The sequence below is a fragment of the Chelonia mydas genome, chromosome 1, assembly GCF_015237465.2.
Source record: "Chelonia mydas isolate rCheMyd1 chromosome 1, rCheMyd1.pri.v2, whole genome shotgun sequence".
NCBI lineage: Eukaryota > Metazoa > Chordata > Testudines > Cheloniidae > Chelonia > Chelonia mydas.
The window spans coordinates 3,036,845-3,054,955 of NC_057849.1; the positions used below are offsets into that span (position 1 = coordinate 3,036,845).

At 43.5% G+C, this 18,111-nt stretch overlaps 3 protein-coding genes and 1 long non-coding RNA gene across 4 annotated transcripts; 1 reads left to right on the forward strand and 3 right to left on the reverse strand.

Moving 5' to 3' along the window:
- Positions 1 to 318: 318 nt before the first annotated feature.
- Positions 319 to 1,257, reverse strand: LOC102933838 (olfactory receptor 52R1). The gene has a single exon (XM_007070785.2). The coding sequence runs from the start codon at positions 1,255 to 1,257 to the stop codon at positions 319 to 321; it is 939 nt and encodes a 312-aa protein (XP_007070847.2).
- A 9,392-nt stretch (positions 1,258 to 10,649) lies between these two features.
- Positions 10,650 to 11,788, reverse strand: LOC119565206 (olfactory receptor 52R1-like). The gene has a single exon (XM_037889685.2). It carries the CDS (start codon positions 11,241 to 11,243, stop codon positions 10,650 to 10,652), a length of 594 nt encoding a protein of 197 aa, XP_037745613.1. The 5' UTR covers positions 11,244 to 11,788.
- An 888-nt stretch (positions 11,789 to 12,676) lies between these two features.
- LOC122461877 lies at positions 12,677 to 17,223 on the forward strand. The gene is made up of 4 exons (XR_006284104.1): positions 12,677 to 13,133; positions 16,238 to 16,242; positions 16,894 to 16,898; positions 17,213 to 17,223. It is a non-coding gene; the product is annotated as an uncharacterized LOC122461877 (long non-coding RNA).
- On the reverse strand, positions 15,287 to 16,225 carry LOC102935505 (olfactory receptor 52R1). The gene has a single exon (XM_007054028.2). It carries the CDS (start codon positions 16,223 to 16,225, stop codon positions 15,287 to 15,289), a length of 939 nt encoding a protein of 312 aa, XP_007054090.2.
- Positions 17,224 to 18,111: the final 888 nt, after the last annotated feature.

The following is an 18,111-nucleotide window of genomic DNA, read 5'->3' on the forward strand; positions in this document are numbered from 1 at the left end:
ACAAAAAATATTCCTGACCTTCACGGCCCCATTCAGGAGGCGTGGTCTGAGAACCCCTAACCGATCAGGTCTGCTGGGGAGATAGGTGGGTCAGGGAGCAGAGCCTTGAAGGAATAGGGTGGTAGGGCGTAACTTGTACATAGACCGATTCCGCAGTTTGTCACACTGACACAGCACAGCAAGGCCAGGAAGAGATATAATATCACTCTGACTACCATCTAAGTGATTCAGGGAAGGGGACCCAGTACCATATAACCAGCCAGCTCTGCATGGAGCTCGGTCTGAGAGCCAGAGCACCAGGAGAAAACGTTAGGTCCCTCAATGAGTAAAAAGCCGGAGCAGCCTGTCCCAGATCTGTTTGGTCCCCACTCCATAGATGATGGGATTTAGCACGGGGGGCATCAAGAGGTAAACGTTGGCAATGAGAATGTGGAAATGCAGGGGCACATTCTGGCCAAACCGGTACATGAGGGAGAGGAAGAGACTTGGGATGTAAAAGGCTAAGATGGCGCAGAGGTGGGAGATGCATGTCCCAAAAGTCTTGACCCGGTCATCCTTTGTGGGGAGGCTGAAGATGACTCTGAGGATCTGGCAATAGGACAGGGAAATAAAACTCACATCCAGACCAATCAAACAGAATACCACAAAGAGACCATAATAACTACTGGCACGGGTGTCGGCGCAGGCCAGCTTCACCACAGCCATGTGGGCGCAGTACGGCTGGGGGATGATGTTGGTTTTGCAATATGGCCACTGCCTCACTAGGAAGGGAAAGGGCAATGCAAGCATGCCACCCCGCAGCATCATGGCCAGGCCGATCTTGGCCACCACAGAGTTTGTTAGGATGGTGGAATGTCTCAGGGGATGGCAGATGGCCACGTAGCGATCAAAAGCCATGGCCACGAAGATCCCAGACTCCATCACTGAGAAACAGTGAAGGAAGTACAGCTGGGCGAGGCAGGCACTGAAATTGATCTCCCTGGAATTGAACCAGTATATTGCCAGCATTTTGGGCATGATGGTCATAGATATGACCAGGTCAGTGACAGCCAGCATGAAAAGAAAATAGTACATGGGCCCATGGAGACTCGACTCTGTCTTCACAATGAACAGGATGGTGAAGTTCCCCAAGATGGCTATGATGTACATGGTGCAGAAGGGAATGGAGATCCAGACATGGGCTGCCTCCAGGCCAGGAACACCCAGCAGGATGAAGGTGGAGGGGTTGGTGAAGTCAGTTGTGTTGGAACCTGACATGGAGTAGGGGAGAAGGTGTTCTACTCTGAGGCAGAACGGTGTCTCCTGCATGTACATATGTTCCCCTGGCTTCCTGTATGTGCTCAGGCTCTATGGTGATGGTAGTAGTACAAATTCCTGGATGGAGAGACAACGTTAATATGAGACACAACATACGCTATTGGAGGCTGTTCTCATGGGTGAGGCAGATTGGTCGCTCTTCACAACCTGAAAAATAATATTTTCATCATTCAGATAAATGAATTATGAACAACTGACTCTACTAATGCCAATTCCATATTTTATGGGGCTTCTTGCATCAATAATTCCTACATTTCATGGTCTGAGAAATCTTAATAGGCACCAGCAGTAAACATGAGTGTGGATACTGGTTATCCATCATCGTTCCTTAATGCAATGAAAGCCAGGCTAACAAGTCCATGCTGTAGGGAGTTCTGCATTCACCTGATTGCTCAAAATCTGACAGTGGGGAAAAAACAAACCATTGCCAAGACATGTGTCAAGTGAAAATATTCCAACTAGAACATACCTCAGGGAAAAGACCTGGGAGTCATTGATAGCAGCTCCATGGAAACACCTGCTTGTGCACAGCAGTGGCCAAAACAAAGACAATGTTTGGATGCCTCAGGAATGGGATGAAGAATAACCTGCTCTGGATATGAACTCAGTTTTCGTTACCTAGTCTCTCTAAAAGGGTTGCCATTTGCAGACAGATTGAAAAGTCTGTGAGTGTTTAGTTTAGAGAAGAGACAAAGAAGGGGGCATATGATAGAGGAGAGCCTTATTGCTTCAGATGGGTTAATTCCCCAAGGCAAAACTGATTGGGAGGAAAAAATTAGACAGAAAAAGGGAAATGAAAATTGGGAGTTCTTTCAGAAGAGTTCATTAGATATTCAAAAAGTCACGATTCCATAGTCAAGAAAATACAGAACTTTGGACAACCCCCGATTCAGTGGCAAAGCGAAGGCAGCAATGTTAATCTTTCAGAAAAAGGAGATGTGTTCAAAAAAAAAATTGTTCTGCATTTGGAAAGAAGCAGTATAATTTCATCCTTTAATGGGAGAACATATCTGGTTGATCAAAGGAATGATGTGGATGCAATAGACTTTGATTTCTCTGAGGCATTTGATTTAGTAGGGGAAAACATCCTGACAAAAAAATGAACACTGTAGAATATCAATCGAGCACATGTAAAATGGACTTAAAACTGCCTAACTGACAGATCCCAGAAAGCAGTTGTCAATGGGCCATTGTCAGCAAATTTTGATGTTTTAGTGGGGTTCTTCAGGGATCAGTCCTATGCCTGATCCTATTCAATATTTTCATCAATGATCTGGAAGCAAATAGAAAACCACTGCAGATAAAATTTGTGTATGACCCAAAGATTGACAGAATGGTTACAATAAGGAGGCCAGGGCAGACATACTGATTGATCTGGTGTGTTTTGTTGAGCTGGGCCCATGCAAAGAAAATGTTTTAATACAGTCATATGCAAAGTGATCCTCTCTGAACAGGGAATGCAGGCCTGACCCACAGACTAGGGCACTGTATTAAGGAATATGGGGACCCTGAGAAGGATTTAGGGGTCCCTGTGGGCAACCAACTCATCGTGAGCTCCCAGTGCGATGATGTAGCCAAAAGGGCTGATGCGATCCTCGGATGCATAAACAAGGGAGTCGTGAGTTGGAGCAGGGGAAGGATTTTATCTCTGCACATGGAGAAATTCACTCGTCGAACCACAGGGTCCGTATTTCAAAAGGGATGTTGAAAAATTGAAGAGGGTGCAGAAAAGAGCCACAAAATTACTGGAGGAAGGAGAAAATGCTGGACAGAGAAAGACTTAAAGAACTTCATTTATTCATCTTAAATAGTAATAACGGGCTCTGTAATCTATCAGAGAAAGAACCAATGGCTGGAAGCTGGGGTGATTAACCGTTGGAACAAACTGCGATAGGAAGTGGTGGATTCTCCAACTCCCCATGTCTGCAGATCCAGACTGGATCCTTTTCTAGAAGATCTGCTTGCGGGATTCTCTACACTTAGAAAGCTACAGTGGCATTTCCGTAGTGATTCAGTGTAGATACTAACACCGACGGCTGGGGTTCTCCCATCAGTGTATGTAATCCACTTCCCTGAGAAGTGGTAGCTAGGCTGTGGGAAGACCTCATGGTGTCTACACCGGGGTTAGGTTGATATAACTACATCTCTCAGAGGTTTGGATTCTTTCTGATGCTTCAGAAAAAGGCAAATGCAATGTTAGATTGTATTAGCGGAGGCATAGCATGCAAGTCACAGTAGGATATAGTACCGCTCTATTCAGCACTGGTTAGGCCTTAGTTAGAGTGGTGAGTCCAATTTTGGCACTCTGTATTGAAAGGTTGTAGATTACCTGGAGAGGATCCAGAGGTGAGTGACAAAGATGATCAAAGGGAGGAAATACAAGCCATATGAGCAAAGGCAGAAGGAACCAGGCATGTTTACGTTCAAAAAGATGAGATTAAGTGGGGGTCATGATAGCAGTCTTCAAATAGTTGGAAGGCTGCCATAAAAAGCTGGAGGAAAGTTGTCCTATTTTGCCACAGAGGGCAGGAGAAGAGGCAATAGGTTCAAACTACAGCATTGCAGATTTAGATGAAATATCTGGAAAAAAATTCTAACTGTAAGAATAGGAGAACAATTGAACAGATGCCTAGGGAGGTTGTGGAAGTTCCTTCACTGAAGGTTTTCTAAAGGAGATGGGAAAGTCATTTGTCTGGGATGGTTTAGTCACAATAAATCTTGCATCAGGCAGGCGGTTAGACTAGATGACCCTTGAGGGCCCTTCTTATCGTATGGCTCTGTGATTCTACAATGTAATCTAGTGAGGAGCAGGACTGAGTCAAACACAAGTCATGGAGATGAATACTGGGGAAACTGGGTAAAATTTAATAGCGTGTGTTATGCAAGAGGACAGACTGGATGATTTAATGGTCCCTTCTGATGCATCCAATGAAGTGAGCTGTAGCTCACGAAAGCTTGTGCTCTAATAAATTTGTTAGTCTCTAAGGTGCCACAAGTCCTCCTTTTCTTTTTATGGATACAGACTAACAAGGCTGCTACTCTGAAACCTTCTGAGCTTGAACACTGTGAATCTATCAGTTAAGAAACTAGATCAGGAAATAATGTGTACTGTGTCTCATAACACGAGCAAGGGAACATTCAATTACATTGCAAGTCTGAACATATAACAGTGAGAAAAGAAAATTCTTAACAGAATCCATATTTAACCTGTGGAACTCATTGGCACTGACATATTGGATTGAAGTGTTTAGCTGAATGGGATTCACAAATGGGGAAACTTTGGGGAAAAGGGGAGCCTATAGAGGAAGGAGGGGCTCCACCTGAACCAAAATGGAACCAGATTGCTGGCACTTGACATTAAAAAGGTCATAGAGCAGTTTTTAAACTAAGGGTTGGGGGAAGCCGACAGGTGCAGAGGAACACGTGGTTCGGACAGAGACGTCCCGAAGGGGAGGCTCTATTAATGGAGATTCTCTAAGTCCTAGTCAGGACGAGATGATGGAAAGTGATAAAATACAGGCAGGATCTGATGAGGAACAATGAAATGAAAAAGTGTCCCATTCAAATACATCATGTAATGGCAGACAGCTAAAAGGACTCCAGATTTTAAAGTGCTTCTATACCAATGCTAAAATTCTAAATAATTAAATGGGTGGACTAGAGTGCCTCCTATTGAATGAGGATATTGATATCAGAGGCACCACAGAAACTTGGTGGAATGAGGGTAATCAATGGGATACAGTAATACCAGGGTACAAAATATATCGGAAGGACAGAACAGGCCGTGCTGGTGGGGAAGTGGCACTATATGTGGAAGAAAATGTGGAATCAAGTACAAATCTTAACTGAATCAAACTGAAGCATTGAATCTCTGTGGATAGTAATTCCATGTCTAATCATAAGAATATAGTGGTAGGGATATATTACAGACCACCTCACCAGGATGGTGATCGTGACTGTGAAATGTTCAGCAGGTTATTAAAATAAAATAAAATAAAATAAAATAAAAAAACTAATTAATAATGGGGGATTTCAACTATCCCCATGTTGACTGGCTACATGTCACCTGAGGACAGGATGCAGAGATAAAGTTTCTCGACACCTTAAATGATTGTTTCTTGGAGCAACTGGTCCTTTAACCCACAAGAGGAGAGGCAATTCTTGCTGTAGTAATAAGTGGAGCACAGGATCTGGTCCAAGAGCTGAATACAGCTGGGCCGCTTGGTAATAGTGACCATAATATTATCGAATTTAACATTCCTGTACCAGGGAAAACACCACAGCAGCCCAACAATGTAGTGTTCAAATTCGCAAAGGGGAACTACACAAAAACGAGGAGGTTAATTAAACAGAAATTAAAGGGTACAGCGCCAAAACTGAAATCCCTGCAAGCTGTGTGGAAACTTTTTAAAGACACCATAATAGAGGCTCAGCTTGAACATATACCCCAAATTAAAAAACATAAAACGAGAACCAAAAAAGTGCCACACTGGCTAATCAACAAAGTAAGGGAAGCAGTGAGAGGCAAAAAGGCATTGTTTAAAGAGTGGAAATTAAATCCTATTGAGGAGAACAAAAAGTAGCATAAACTTTCTGGCAAATGAAGTGTAAAAATATAACTAGCAAGGCCAAAAAATAATTTGAAGAACAACACCCCAAAGACTCAAAATCTAGGAGCAAAATTTTATTTAAGTACATCAGAAGCAGGAAGCCTGCTAAACAACCAGTGGAACCATTGGACGATGAAAATGAAAAAGGGGCACTTAGGGACAATAAAGCCTTTGTGCAGAAACTAAATGAATACCTTGCATTGGTCTTCACGGCTGAGGATGTGAGGATATTCCCAAACCTGAGCCATTCTTTTTAGGTGAGAAATCTGAGGAACTGTCCCAGATTTAGGTGTCATTAGAGGAAGTTTTGGAACAAATTTATAAATTAAAAAAGTAAGAAGTCACCAGGACCAGATAGGATTCACCCAAGACTGCTGAAGGAACTCAAATGTCAAATTGCAGAACTGCTAACTGTAGTCTGTAACCTATCATTTAAATCAGCTTCTGTACCACATGGCTGGAGGATAGCTAATGTGATGCCAATTTTTAAACATGGCTCTAGAGATGACGCCGGCAATTACAGGACGGAAAGCCTGACTTCAGTACCAGGCAAACCGGTTGAAACTATAGTACAGAACAACATTGTCAGACATGTAGAAAGACATTATTTGTTGGGGAAGAGTCAACGTGTGTAAAGGAAAATGACGCCTCACCAATCTACTAGAATTCTTTGAGGGGGTCAACGAGCATGTGGGTAAGGGGGATCTGGTCGGTGTAGGGTACATAGATTCTCAGAAAGCCTTTGACAAGGTCCTTCACCAAGTGCGCTTAAGCAAATTAAGCTGTCATGGGATAAGAGGGAAGGTCCTCTCATGCATTGGTAACTGGCTAAAAGATCGGAAACAAAGGGTAGTATAAATGGTCAGTTTTCAGAATGGAGAGAGGTAAATACTGATGTTCCCCAGGGGTCTGTTCTGGACCCAATCCTATTCAATATATTCATAAATGATCTGTAAAAAGGGGTAAACAGTGAGATGGCAAAATTTGCAGATGATACAAAATTTCTAAAGATAGCTGTGAAGAGCTATTAAAAGATTTCTCAAAACTGGGTGACTCGGCAACCAAATGCCAAATGAAATTTCATGTTGATAAATGCAAAGTAATGCACATTAGAAAACATAATCCCAACTACACATATAAAATGATGGGGCTAAATTACCACTCAAGAATGAGATCTTGAAGTCATTCTCTGAAACCATCCACTCCATGTGCAGCTGCAGTCAAAAAAGCAAACAGAACGTTGGGAATCATTAAGAAAGGGTTAGGTAATAAGACAGAAAATATCATATTGCCTCTGTATAAACCCATGATGTGCCCACATCTTGAATCCTGTGTGCAGATGTGGTCAGCCCATCTCAAAAAAATGATATATTGAAATTGGAAAAGGTTCAGGAAAAGGTAACAAAAATGATTAGGGGTATGGAAGCACTTCTGTGTGATGAGAGATTAATAAGATTGGGACTTTTCAGCTTGGAAAAGACACGACTAAGGGAGGACATGCCTGAGGGCTGTAAAATCATGACTGGTGTAGACAAAGTCGATAAGGAAGTGCCATTTACTCCTTCTTATAACACATGAACTAGGGGTGACCCAATGAAATTAATAGGCAACAGGTTTAAAACAAATCAAAGTAAGTATTTTTTTTCACACAATGCACAGTCTGTGGATCTCCTTGCCAGAGGATGTTGTGAAGGCCAAGATTATAACAGGGTTCAAAATAGAACTAGATAAATTCATGGAGGATCGGTCCATCAATGGCTATTAGCCAGGATGTGCAGGAAGGTGACCCTAGCCGCTGTTTGCAAGAGATTGGGAATGAGCAAAGGGGATGGATCACTTAATGATTCCCTGTTCTGTTCATTCCCTCTGGGGCACCTGGCACGGCCACTGTCCGAAGAGAGGAGACTGGGCTAGATGGACCTTTGGTCTGACCAAGTATGGCTATTCGTATGTTCTTATTTTCTTCTGGATTGACCATTGTAGGTGGTGATGGTGGCACGACTTTTAGTTAGGGCAGTCTGGCACGTTCAATTTGAAGACCTTATCTTCAGTTGCTTATAAGTTTGCCAAACTGTCACTGTTTGGACTAAAAAATTCTCATACTGGGTTTCTGCTTCTGGTTTGAAAGTTTCAGGCATAACAGTTCAGCTGACTTCATTAAGAAATCTAGGAGAAAACATGTCTTGCCCATGTTGAAAAAATTGTTTAATTGTTCCAGGGAGGAGTGCTTTCACCTCCATGCTTTCCATCAAATTAAAGTCAGGTAACAGCTCCCCGCCCTGTCACTCATTAACAGCCAAGCCCTGAAATGCAAGAGGAGGAGGTGACACTGTCTGTGTGTTAACACACTTCTCGCTCCTGAGGTCTTTTCTCAGTTCTACCTCCAAGGAGACTTTTGCCTCGGTGGGGTCTTAGCAAACTATGGGCCATGGCCTCCAAATTTGGCCTTGTATCAGACATCCACTAACACTTTTCATGCTGAAGGATCCACAGTGTCACTGAAATACAGACACATTGGGGCTGGAGGTCATCAGCTTGGGGTGGAGGGTGCAGCAAAGAGGGATAATTTGGCCAGTGAAACTGGAGCAAACTCACCACCTACGTCCAGAGACCTGGGATGTTTAATGGCTGTGCAGAGCAGAAAAGGATGACAGACCTAATCTCTATCCCACCCCACCCAAGTTCTACTGGGTTTGTCAGAGAGGTGAGCTCCTCAGTAGGAGATGGGTACCTGTGAATCCTGAGAAGGAAATGTCTTCCCTGGGAATTCCCTTCAGGTAGTCGTGTCCCACAAATTTCTCACCCCAGCATCTGCAGGAGCATCCCACGCCGAGAGCTGACACAGAGGTGTGCACTGTTTATAATATAGTTCTGTGTAATCCCTGCAGGGTTCACTCAGCCTCTAGGGGAGGAGCGACGTCTGAATGGAAACAGGCTGGACACCGGAGGCATGCTAGCCAATATTTCTTTTTCCACGTCTGTGCTTCTGTGTTCTTTATCCTGTTATTGGAGTAAACAATAATTACGGGACCTTCCCAAAGGGAGATGAGAACTCTTGGGCTCTGTGCTGAGTGACAGAGGAATTGGCTACTCTGTGCATTTGTGTATATTTAAAAATTATAGTTGATTACTAAGAAAATCAGAAAGAAAAGGGCTCTGTCAAGCCGGGCCTTAAAAACCTCTAAGGAAGGAAATTCCACCACCTCCCTTGGTGACCCATTCCCTGGGGATATGTTCATAGTGACTTTCCCCTGGAAGGTATTTTGAAGATATTTTAATAAAAGATGCTACAGGGTATGATGATAGTCACAGATGAGAATTAAAGATCGGTGATCCATTGGTGTTAGCCTCATGTACCTGAAAAAACTGAGGTTTCTTTCCAGTGCTTCACCACCCTCCTAGTGAAAAAGTTTTTCCTAATACCCAACCTAAACCTCCACAACTGCAACTTGAGATAGAATCAGTTGATCACATAGGTAAGGGAATAGGAAATATACGTGGTAATGGGTAAGCCCGTTATGTACATATTGTTTTAATTTTTCCTCCCATACGCCATGAATAGCCATTGCTCCACCTTTCACTGAGCTTCAACATCTGGTTCTGTTTTCCCATGATCCATATGGAATTCCATCACTGACTGGTAAAGAGTGAGTTTCTCCTGGGGTATATGTTTTACATTCTTCCCCGCCCCCCAGATTTCTTCAGTAAGGAAAAGATTTTTTTTCTCCAGTCTACATAAGACTTTTGGTTATCTCTCAATGTTACATGTAATCCTAGTCTATACAAACCCGACATATGATTTTGTACCTTACATTGTTACAGTTAAGAAGCTATGGTAGTGGGCATAGGTAATTCCCAAATTGCATCCACCTTTTGCTGTGCAGGTGATTGACCTCCTCGAGACAATGTGATACCTAAAAAGGAAATTTCTGGAACCATTAGTCATACCTTTGTTGGATTACACTTTAATCCTGTGTCCTTGATGATTTGAAAAAGTTCATTTAGACACTCCAGGTGTTTCTCTTTAGTTTCTGTTGCTAAATAAATGTCTACACATTGCAATAGAACAGATGGTTTAGAAAACCTTGACAAAATTATTTTTATTTGCCTATGGGAAATGGCTGAGCTATTATCTACCCCTTAAGGTCAGATTTGAAATGTAAACTGAACCCCTTCTACTGTGAAAGTGAATGTTGACTTTCCTTAGACACATGGTGGAAAACCATTTTGCTTTGGGATCGATAGATTTAATCAGGTGAGGCATTTTGGATACAACACCTGTACAAGCTAGAGTCACTTGATTCAACTTTCGATAGTCAATAGTAAGACGCCATGACCCATTTGGTTTTTGTACTGGCCAGACTGGAGAGTTGCATACTGTTATACACTTATCAATGATTCCCTGCTGAAGCAATGATTCAGTGGTTTTAGCAATATGAGGTGAGGCCTAAAAAATTGGAAAATTTGCCATTCCTTGGAATGTCTGAAATGGCTGACTTGCAAGCCACAGGGGTGTGGCCTCGGCCGAAGAGGTGGTGCATTTACCAGCAATTAGAATGGTGGCAACTCTATGACATATGCATAGACCGATTCCCTAATTTGCCACACTAGCTCAGCATAGTAAGGTTAGGAAAGGATTTAATGTCTCTCTGACTGTCCAGCACCATGTCACCAGCCAGCTCCGCATGGAGGTCTGAGAGCCAGAGCACCAGGAGGAAAAAATTAGGTTCTGTTATGAGTAAAGAGCCGGAGCAGCCTGTCCCGGATCTGTTTGGTCCCCACTCCGTAGATGATGGGATTTAGCATGGGGGGCATCAAGAGGTAAACGTTGGCAATGAGAATGTGGAAATGCAGGGGCACATTCTGGCCAAACCGGTACATGAGGGAGAGGAAGAGACTTGGGATGTAAAAGGCTAAGATGGCACAGAGGTGGGAGATGCAGGTCCCAAAAGTCTTGAGCCGGGCATCCTTTGTGGGGAGGCTGAATATGGCTCTGAGGATCTGGATGTATGACAGGGCAATAAAAATCACATCCAGACCAATCACACACAATACCACAAAAAGGCCGTAGTAACTACTGATGCGGATGTCGGCACAGGCCAGCTTCACCACGGCTATATGTGCACAGTACGGCTGGGGGATGATGTTGGTTCTGCAATATGGCCACTGCCTCAACAGGAAGGGATATGGCAGTATGACCATTCCACTTCTCAGCATCACGGCCAGTCCAATCTTGGCCACCACGGAGTTTGTCAGGATGGTGGAATGTCTCAGGGGATGGCAGATGGCCACATAGAGATCCAGAGCCATGGCCATGAAGATCCCAGACTCATCACTGACATTTTCAATATTCAGAGAAATGAATTATGAACAGCAGACCCCTCTAATGCCAATTCCGTATTTTATGGGGCTCTTGGAATCAATAATTCCTACACGTCATGGTCTGGGAAACCTTAATAGGCATCAGCAGGAAACATGATTGTCAATACTGGTTATTCATCATTGTTCCTGTCAAGAGTGAATCCCAACTCTGTCACTCCAAGTGCAGAAGTGGGGCCTGTAACGATTTTAAATATTAATACTTGCATTAAGGCTTAAGGCTTGTATTAAACTCCCAAGGTTTCACATTCTCTCCAATGTTGGCTTGGTAAACACTGCCACCACCCAAATGCAAAAAAAAAAAAAAATCTTTGAACCCAGGAAGGAGTACTTGGGAATTCCTCTCTGTGGGGTACCATCAAGCCCTTTTACACACACACACACGCCCCCACCATGGTAGAGCTGAGAAAGAAAACAAAGGAATTTAGCTGTGGCTACCAGCTCATCAAACAACATGCACAAACGTCTTAGGACACCCAAAATCCAATCCTGTTTGTAAAAAAGGTAAATTTTACTAAAAAACAAAAAGAAAATACATCTGAAACTTAGGCTTTTACAAGATTTTAAAAGAGCAATTCCAAAAATCAAGCACCCAAAATAGCTTTCTTGGGGGTTCAGCTTAAAAGGAGTCCACAAGCCAAAGAAAAGAAATAACCCTACTCGCGTCTAGCTAATCATTCTGGTCTACTTACACATTTGAAGTTCAGGTAAGTAGTTCTAGGCATGGTCTGATAATGTATGATCAGACCTGGCTTAAGCTGCCTGCAGTATGGCTGCTCTGTCCCTCCAGCCCAGGGAACAACAGACAACGGGAAAGTTTCTTTCCCAATTTCAAAAAGTTTTACCTTCCCATTGGCTCTTTTGGTCAAGTGCCCACTTTCTTTCATTACTGGGGGACTTTTTAACCCTATACAGGTAAAGCAAGTAAAGAACAGCTGCAAAGAGGATTTTTACAGCTAACTGACTCTATAATGGATAACCAGTATTGACATTCCAAGCTGAAAAGTCCCAGTCTTATTAATCTCCCCTCATACAGAAAACATTCCATACCACTAATCATTTTTGTTGTCCTTTTCTGAACCTCTTCCAATTCCAATAGACCTTTCTTGAGATGGGGTGACCAAATCTGCATGCAGTATTCAAGGTGGGGGCATACCATGGATTTATATAGAGGCAATATGATATTTTCTGTCTTATTACCTATCCCTCTCTAAAAATATAATGAGGAAACGAAAAAATAATTTGAAGACTCAAAAGACTCAAAAAAAAAAATTTATTTAAGTACATCAGAAGCAGGAAGCCTGCTAAACAACCATTGGACCAGTGGGACCATTGGACAATGAAGATGAAAAATGGGCACTTAGGGACAATAAGACCATTGTGGAGAAACTAAATGAATACTTTGCATTAGTCTTCACGGCTGAGGATGTGAGGGAGATTCCCAAACTTGAGCCATTCTTTTTAGGTGACAAATCTGAGGCATTGTCCCAGATTTAGGTGTCATTGGAGGAAGTTTTGGAACAAATTTATAAATTAAAAAAGTAAGAAGTCACCAGGACCAGATGGGATTCACCCAAGACTGCTGAAGGAACTCAAATGTGAAACTGAAGAACTGCTAACTGTAGCCTGTAACCGATCATTTAAATCAGCTTCTGTACCACATGGCTGGAGGAAAATGTGATGCCAATTTTTAAAAATGGCTCTAGAGATGACGCGGGCAATTACAGGACGGTAAGCCTGACTTCCCAGGCAAACCGGTTGAAACTATAGTAAAGAACAACATTGTCAGACATGTAGATAGACAGTATTTGTTTGGGAAGAGTCAATGTGTGCAAAGGAAAATGACGCCTCACCAATCTACTAGAATCCTTTGAGGGGGTCAACGAGCATGTGGGTGTCAGGATATAGATATTCAGGTCTGTCTGTAAAGGCCTAGACTCTAAGAATGTAGGTGTATTCTTATCACTTGGCTAGTTCTAGAGGTATAAAAGAAAGAATCAAAATCACTGTCTGCCGGTGTAAGGGCCTTCTCTTACTGTGACAGTTTGAGGCCCTGTGCTTAGGCTAAGGTCTTTGGCTAAGCAGCAGAGGCAGCCATAAGCTGGGAAGCGACCGGTCACCTCCTCACATTCCAAACTAGTCACACTGAAAGAAGGTGCTATGGGGCTGTTAGGATACAATCCTGTCCTGATAGTGCCTATCTCCTCCAGAGAAAGGGAAGTGCCTAGAAGATGTAAAAGGAAACTTAGTTTGATAGCATCCTGTCTGGCAAGAACTCACTTATCAATAGCTGGGATGTGAAATCCTCACTTCTGTATTGTTTTGTCATTATAGTTCCCACTTTGCTATTGTTTGTCTGTATAATCTCTGTCTGGTTCTGTGATTGTTTCTGTCTGCTGTAGAATTAATTTTGCTGGGTGTAAACTAATGAAGGCGGTGGGATATAATTGGTTAAATAACATATTGTAACATGATTAGGATTGGTTAGTTAAATTTCAGTAAAATGATTGATTAAGGTATAGCTAAGCAGAATTCAAGTTTTACTATATAGTCTGCAGTCGATCAGGAAGTAAGGGGGGAAATGGGAACAGGGAATGGTGTTGGGGAAATTGGAATCATGTTTTGCTAAGGGGGGAGGAATGGGAACAGGGCCACAGGTAAGGCTCTGTGGTGTCATAGCTGGGAATGGGGACACTAAGGAAGGAACCTGGAATCATGCTTGCTGGAAGTTCACCCCAATAAACATCGAATTGTTTGCACCTTTGGACTTCAGGTATTGTTGCTCTCTGTTCAAGCGAGAAGGACCAGGGAAGTAAGTGGGTGAAGGAATAAGCCCCCTAACACCCGTTGCCAACGCTGTCCGCATATCTAGCATCAGAGAGTATCAATAGAGCATTTATTAGATGGAGTGAGAACTGGCTAATTGATAGGTCTCAGAATGGAGATGTCCATGGGGAATATTCATCCAATGGGGGGATTTTCTATGGTTCACATGGGTTCTAAGGCACCTAACTTCCACTGATTTGGGCTTCTAGGAGCCTGGATGATGAGCTAGAGATAGGTGCCTATTTCCACATGGGACTGTCTGCTATGAGCCCTCTCCTGGAGCGAGGTGCCTAGGACAGGTCAGCAAATTTTCTTCGGGACCCAAGAGAGTCGTGGGGGAACAAGATCCAAAATCTCTGCTCTACCTGATTCGGAGCAGGGACTGAAACACAGGTCTCCCACGTCACACATGTGTGCACTGAACAGCAGGCAAATGGCTTTCTGGGTGCAGCTCTCAGTCTCCGTGGCTGGAGCTGTTCCATTTTGCACAAATAAACTTTCAGAGGACCAGGGATTTGAAAGTGGGTTTCCCAAATTCCAGGTGAAGGTGCTAAACCTCTGGGCTATGGGATATTCTGAGGGTGCAAACACACAGATGCACATGCAAACACACACGGAACTACATGAGTGCATGCACACACACACAGATGCACATGCACACAGACATGGACCACATTCACACACACACAGATGCATACATACACCCACACACAAACAGATGCAAGTGCACATACACATGGGTACACAGATCTCGACAGACAAACACATGGACCCACGTGCCCACATACACAAAGACTCACACACACACACGGATGCACATAAGGATGCACATGCACACAAAAAATATTCCTGACCTTCACGGCCCCATTCAGGAGGCGTGGTCTGAGAACCCCTAACCGATCAGGTCTGCTGGGGAGATAGGTGGGTCAGGGAGCAGAGCCTTGAAGGAATAGGGTGGTAGGGCGTAACTTGTACATAGACCGATTCCCCAGTTTGTCACACTGACACAGCATAGCAATTCCAGGAAAAGATATAATATCACTCTGACTCCCATGTAAGTGATTCAGGGAAGGGGGCCCATCACCATATCACCAGCCAGCTCTGTATGGAGCTCGGTCTGAGAGCCAGAGCACCAGTAGAAAAATTTAGGTTCCTTAATGAGTACAGAGCCGGAGCAGCCTGTCCCGGATCTGTTTGGTCCTCACCCCGTAGATGATGGGGTTTAGCATGGGGGGCATCAAGAGGTACACATTGACAATGAGAACATGGAAATGCAGGGGCACATTCTGGGCAAATCTGTACATGAGGGAAAAGAAGAGATTTGGGATGTAAAAGACTAAGATGGCGCAGAGGTGGGAGATACAGGTCTCAAAAGTCTTGAGCCGGTCATCCTTTGTGGGGAGGCTGAAGATGACTCTGAGGATCTGGGCATAGGACAGGGAAATAAAACTCACATCCAGACCAATCAAACAGAATACCACAAAGAGACCATAATAACTACTGGCACGGGTGTCGGCGCAGGCCAGCTTCACCACAGCCATGTGGGCGCAGTACGGCTGGGGGATGATGTTGGTTTTGCAATATGGCCACTGCCTCACTAGGAAGGGAAAGGGCAATGCAAGCATGCCACCCCGCAGCATCATGGCCAGGCCGATCTTGGCCACCACAGAGTTTGTCAGGATGGTGGAATGTCTCAGGGGATGGCAGATGGCCACATAGCGATCAAAAGCCATGGCCACGAAGATCCCAGACTCCATCACTGAGAAGCAGTGAAGGAAGTACAGCTGGGCGAGGCAGGCACTGAAATTGATCTCCCTGGAATTGAACCAGTATATTGCCAGCATTTTGGGCATGATGGTCATAGATATGACCAGGTCAGTGACAGCCAGCATGAAAAGAAAATAGTACATGGGCCCATGGAGACTCGACTCTGTCTTCACAATGAACAGGATGGTGAAGTTCCCCAAGATGGCTATGATGTACATGGTGCAGAAGGGAATGGAGATCCAGACATGGGCTGCCTCCAGGCCAGGAACACCCAGCAGGATGAAGGTGGAGGGGTTGGTGAAGTCAGTTGTGTTGGAACCTGACATGGAGTAGGGGAGAAGGTGTTCTACTCTGAGGCAGAACGGTGTCTCCTGCATGTAAATATGTTCCCCTGGCTTCCTGTATGTGCTCAGGCTCTATGGTGATGGTAGTAGTACAAATTCCTGGATGGAGAGACAACGTTAATATGAGACACAACATACGCTATTGGAGGCTGCTCTCATGGGTGAGGCAGATTGGTCGCTCTTCACAACCTGAAAAATAATATTTTCATCATTCAGACAAATGAATTATGAACAACTGACTCTACTAATGCCAATTCCATATTTTATGGGGCTTCTTGCATCAATAATTCCTACATTTCATGGTCTGAGAAATCTTAATAGGCACCAGCAGTAAACATGAGTGTGGATACTGGTTATCCATCATCGTTCCTTAATGCAATGAAAGCCAGGCTAACAAGTCCATGCTGTAGGGAGTTCTGCATTCACCTGATTGCTCAAAATCTGACAGTGGGGAAAAAACAAACCATTGCCAAGACATGTGTCAAGTGAAAATATTCCAACTAGAACATACCTCAGGGAAAAGACCTGGGAGTCATTGATAGCAGCTCCATGGAAACACCTGCTTGTGCACAGCAGTGGCCAAAACAAAGACAATGTTTGGATGCCTCAGGAATGGGATGAAGAATAACCTGCTCTGGATATGAACTCAGTTTTGGTTACCCAGTCTCTCTAAAAGGGTTGCCATTTGCAGACAGATTGAAAAGTCTGTGACTGTTTAGTTTAGAGAAGAGACAAAGAAGGGGGCATATGATAGAGGAGAGCCTTATTGCTTCAAATGGGTTAATTCCCCAAAGCAAAACTGATTGGGAGGAAAAAATTAGACAGAAAAAGGGAAATGAAAATTGGGAGTTCTTTCAGAAGAGTTCATTAGATATTCAAAAAGTCACGATTCCATAGTCAAGAAAATACAGAACTTTGGACAACCCCCGATTCAGTGGCAAAGCGAAGGCAGCAATGTTAATCTTTCAGAAAAAGGAGATGTGTTCAAAAAAAAAATGTTCTGCATTTGGAAAGAAGCAGTATAATTTCATCCTTTAATGGGAGAACATATCTGGTTGATCAAAGGAATGATGTGGATGCAATAGACTTTGATTTCTCTGAGGCATTTGATTTAGTAGGGGAAAACATCCTGATAAAAAAATGAACACTGTAGAATATCAATCGAGCACATGTAAAATGGACTTAAAACTGCCTAACTGACAGATCCCAGAAAGCAGTTGTCAATGGGCCATTGTCAGCAAATTTTGATGTTTTAGTGGGGTTCTTCAGGGATCAGTCCTATGCCTGATCCTATTCAATATTTTCATCAATGATCTGGAAGCAAATAGAAAACCACTGCAGATAAAATTTGTGTATGACCCAAAGATTGGCAGAATGGTTACAATAAGGAGGCCAGGGCAGGCATACTGATTGATCTGGTGTGTTTTGTTGAGCTGGGCCCATGCAAAGAAAATGTTTTAATACAGTCATATGCAAAGTGATCCTCTCTGAACAGGGAATGCAGGCCTGACCCACAGACTAGGGCACTGTATTAAGGAATATGGGGACCCTGAGAAGGATTTAGGGGTCCCTGTGGGCAACCAACTCATCGTGAGCTCCCAGTGCGATGATGTAGCCAAAAGGGCTGATGCGATCCTCGGATGCATAAACAAGGGAGTCGTGAGTTGGAGCAGGGGAAGGATTTTATCTCTGCACATGGAGAAATTCACTCGTCGAACCACAGGGTCCATATTTCAAAAGGGATGTTGAAAAATTGAAGAGGGTGCAGAAAAGAGCCACAAAATTACTGGAGGAAGGAGAAAATGCTGGACAGAGAAAGACTTAAAGAACTTCATTTATTCATCTTAAATAGTAATAACGGGCTCTGT